The sequence below is a fragment of the Phyllopteryx taeniolatus genome, chromosome 20, assembly GCF_024500385.1.
Source record: "Phyllopteryx taeniolatus isolate TA_2022b chromosome 20, UOR_Ptae_1.2, whole genome shotgun sequence".
NCBI classification, from domain to species: Eukaryota; Metazoa; Chordata; class Actinopteri; order Syngnathiformes; family Syngnathidae; genus Phyllopteryx; species Phyllopteryx taeniolatus.
In genome coordinates this window covers 16,312,501-16,315,000 of record NC_084521.1, presented here as the reverse complement: position 1 = coordinate 16,315,000, position 2,500 = coordinate 16,312,501, and the positions used below count along the sequence as shown (strand labels likewise).

At 40.9% G+C, this 2,500-nt stretch overlaps 1 protein-coding gene across 2 annotated transcripts in view; it reads left to right on the top strand.

Moving 5' to 3' along the window:
- Positions 1 to 2,500, top strand: part of rsu1 (Ras suppressor protein 1) — a 20,040-nt gene that overhangs the window by 13,247 nt on the left and 4,293 nt on the right. For both annotated transcript variants that reach the window (XM_061758429.1, XM_061758431.1), the window contains exons 6-7: positions 1,207 to 1,289; positions 2,427 to 2,500. The exon at positions 2,427 to 2,500 is cut by the window's right edge and continues 41 nt beyond it. In XM_061758429.1, coding sequence (XP_061614413.1) covers positions 1,207 to 1,289; positions 2,427 to 2,500 — 157 coding nt within the window. The remainder of the gene's footprint in view (positions 1 to 1,206; positions 1,290 to 2,426) is intronic.

Sequence of the window (2,500 nt, the reverse complement as noted above, 5' to 3'; positions counted from 1 at the left end):
TTTCATAGTACCGATAGAATAGAGAAAAACAGTGACAATTATTTGACAATAATGCGTATTGTTGCTGAGTGATATCGTTGTTGTCCGGCGGAATCCTTGCACATCCAAATTTCCTGTTACCAAACATTGCATCATTAAAGTGGGTATTATAACCTTGTATTGCTATCATATACTGCTGCACCCCAACATCAACACATTTCCCCCAAATCAAGTTTAATTGTTGATTCAGTTTGCAAAAAAAAAAAAATACACCCATTTTATTATGTCATTAATAAGAATGGGACTGACTGCTAGCAGCGCCCATCAAAGTGTGCGTTCTTCCCTCAAACAAGAGTTAAAGGCTTTAATAGGCAACCCAAGCTAACAACTGTCATAGGTACATCTTCCTAATTTACCGGTAATTGAAAAGTAACTCCCTATTCTTAATTACTGGTCATTTATTTCTGAACTATAATTTTTTTTTTTTACAAGAAATGAACATGACGGAAGTGTATTGCATGGAGTTTTATTTCAAATTGGATGCGGGCGCCAGCATGAGCCAGCAGTTTCTCAAGCCGCCTGCGAACCGCATGAACTGATTTCACAAGGAAATCTTGTGGGATGGAAGACAGAACTTCTCATATTCGCCCTTCAAGTTCTTCCAAAGTCGTTAGTTTGGTAGAATACACTTGCTCCTTTAATCATGGAACATACACAAAAACATTTTGAAAAATATATGAATAAATTATTAAGAAGTATTTTAAAATCGGGAATGACTTTTCAATCAGGTCTAAGAGCCATGAGCAATACAAAAATGACGAGCCGATGAGGCTGTCTGAAATTGGCGGAAATTAATCTGCACGCAAACTTACCTTTGTTGCTCACAGAGGCCCTTCTGCGCAGAAGCAATCTGTGGCAAAAAATCAAATTGACCACATTCTTACGTTTCTGTCCGACAGCGACAATTTGCGCCGAATATGGAGACTTGGAATTTGAATGACTCCAAAGTAGCTTGTAACACTAAGCTGTGAAATGCATCTGCTCCCAACCCCCACAGTAAGAACTGAAAGGCCGCTGACGTAGCTCTCGATGAGCCGCTCGAAGTACTGAAGCTCGACCTTGAGTTCCGTGACAGTTTGAAGCCTTTTATGAACAAATATATACTGTAAAACAATACTGCAACATGATTACAATGACACACGACTAACGGTGATGCTTCTATTGCAGCAACTCTTCGTGCTCTATATCTGAGTGATAATGACTTTGAAATCCTGCCAGCTGACATTGGGAAGATGACCAAGCTGCAAATAGTAAGTTAATGGCAAAATCAATCAGATGATCGCATTGCAAAAATACATAAAGGCAAATAGATCCAAGGTTTAAATGGCGTTCGCAGTGTCAATGTGTCGTAATATGTTTAACTTCATTTCAGTATGTTTTTTTTAATTTTTTTTTTTTAATAGTTTTTGGAAAACCTTACATGTGTAGAATTGTGAATTATTTTAAAAGATACAACTTTCATTTTTTTACAGGTTGAATCCGCAAGCTAAGAACATACGTCAGCAATATTCGCCGTTGTGCGATGTCAGGGAGGCAAAATGGAGTCGAATTCATTTGAAACACTGCCGTCCTTTTGTATGGGAAGGGTTCAAAGTCCGATTTGTTCGACCTCCGGAACATTTTTCCCATAGGAAACAATGTAATTGAGTTTAATCCGTTCCCAACCTCCAAATACAGTCAATTCCTATTTATGTAAAAACATAAATAGGAATTTTTCCCTTCGCTGTCTCTTGACTTCAACCGGCTCTCTCTCTCTCTGAAGTAGCTTCCCTTCCCTCTTTGCGAAAAAACGTATCCAATGTTAACTGTTTCTGCCTTCATTACGGTGACCCATAACGTTATCGTGAAAAATGTTCACTGCTCTATTCACCAACACTTTATCCGGTTGGAATTGTTCGACGAATACGATACTGGTTAGCAAGATCCGTAACACGCGCACCATTTTCATACAGAGCGATTATCTCCTTCCTGGAAATGGGCAGTGGCTCATCTCGTCTACCGTCCCGTGTGCGATTGGCATCGCTCGGCTTGACTCGGCTACCCGTTCAACGTGTGTTCAGCTTTGCTCGGGTGTTCGGGCTCAGAGAATTTGGTCTCAGGTTTTTTTTGGGTCGAAGTCCAGATTTGTACGAGTCGCGAGTTCGAATTCCGAGGTTCCCACTGTATTAAGGAAGGGTACCTTCATGACAGTCCAGGGTCGTTATTTCTCTCCTTGAAGCGACTACATTTACCGACAAAACCGTGATCCCGCTCCACCCGCTTGAAGGATTGATGCAAGGCCAGATAGACCTTGCAGCACGCACGGTAGTGTGTGGGCTATGCGATGTTTGATGTCAATCTGAACTGAACTGCTTTTTTTGTTTTTTTGTTTTCCCCTCCCTACCCAGTTAAGCTTGCGGGACAACGATCTGATCTCACTGCCGAAGGATATTGGGGAGTTGGTACAACTCAAGGAACTTCA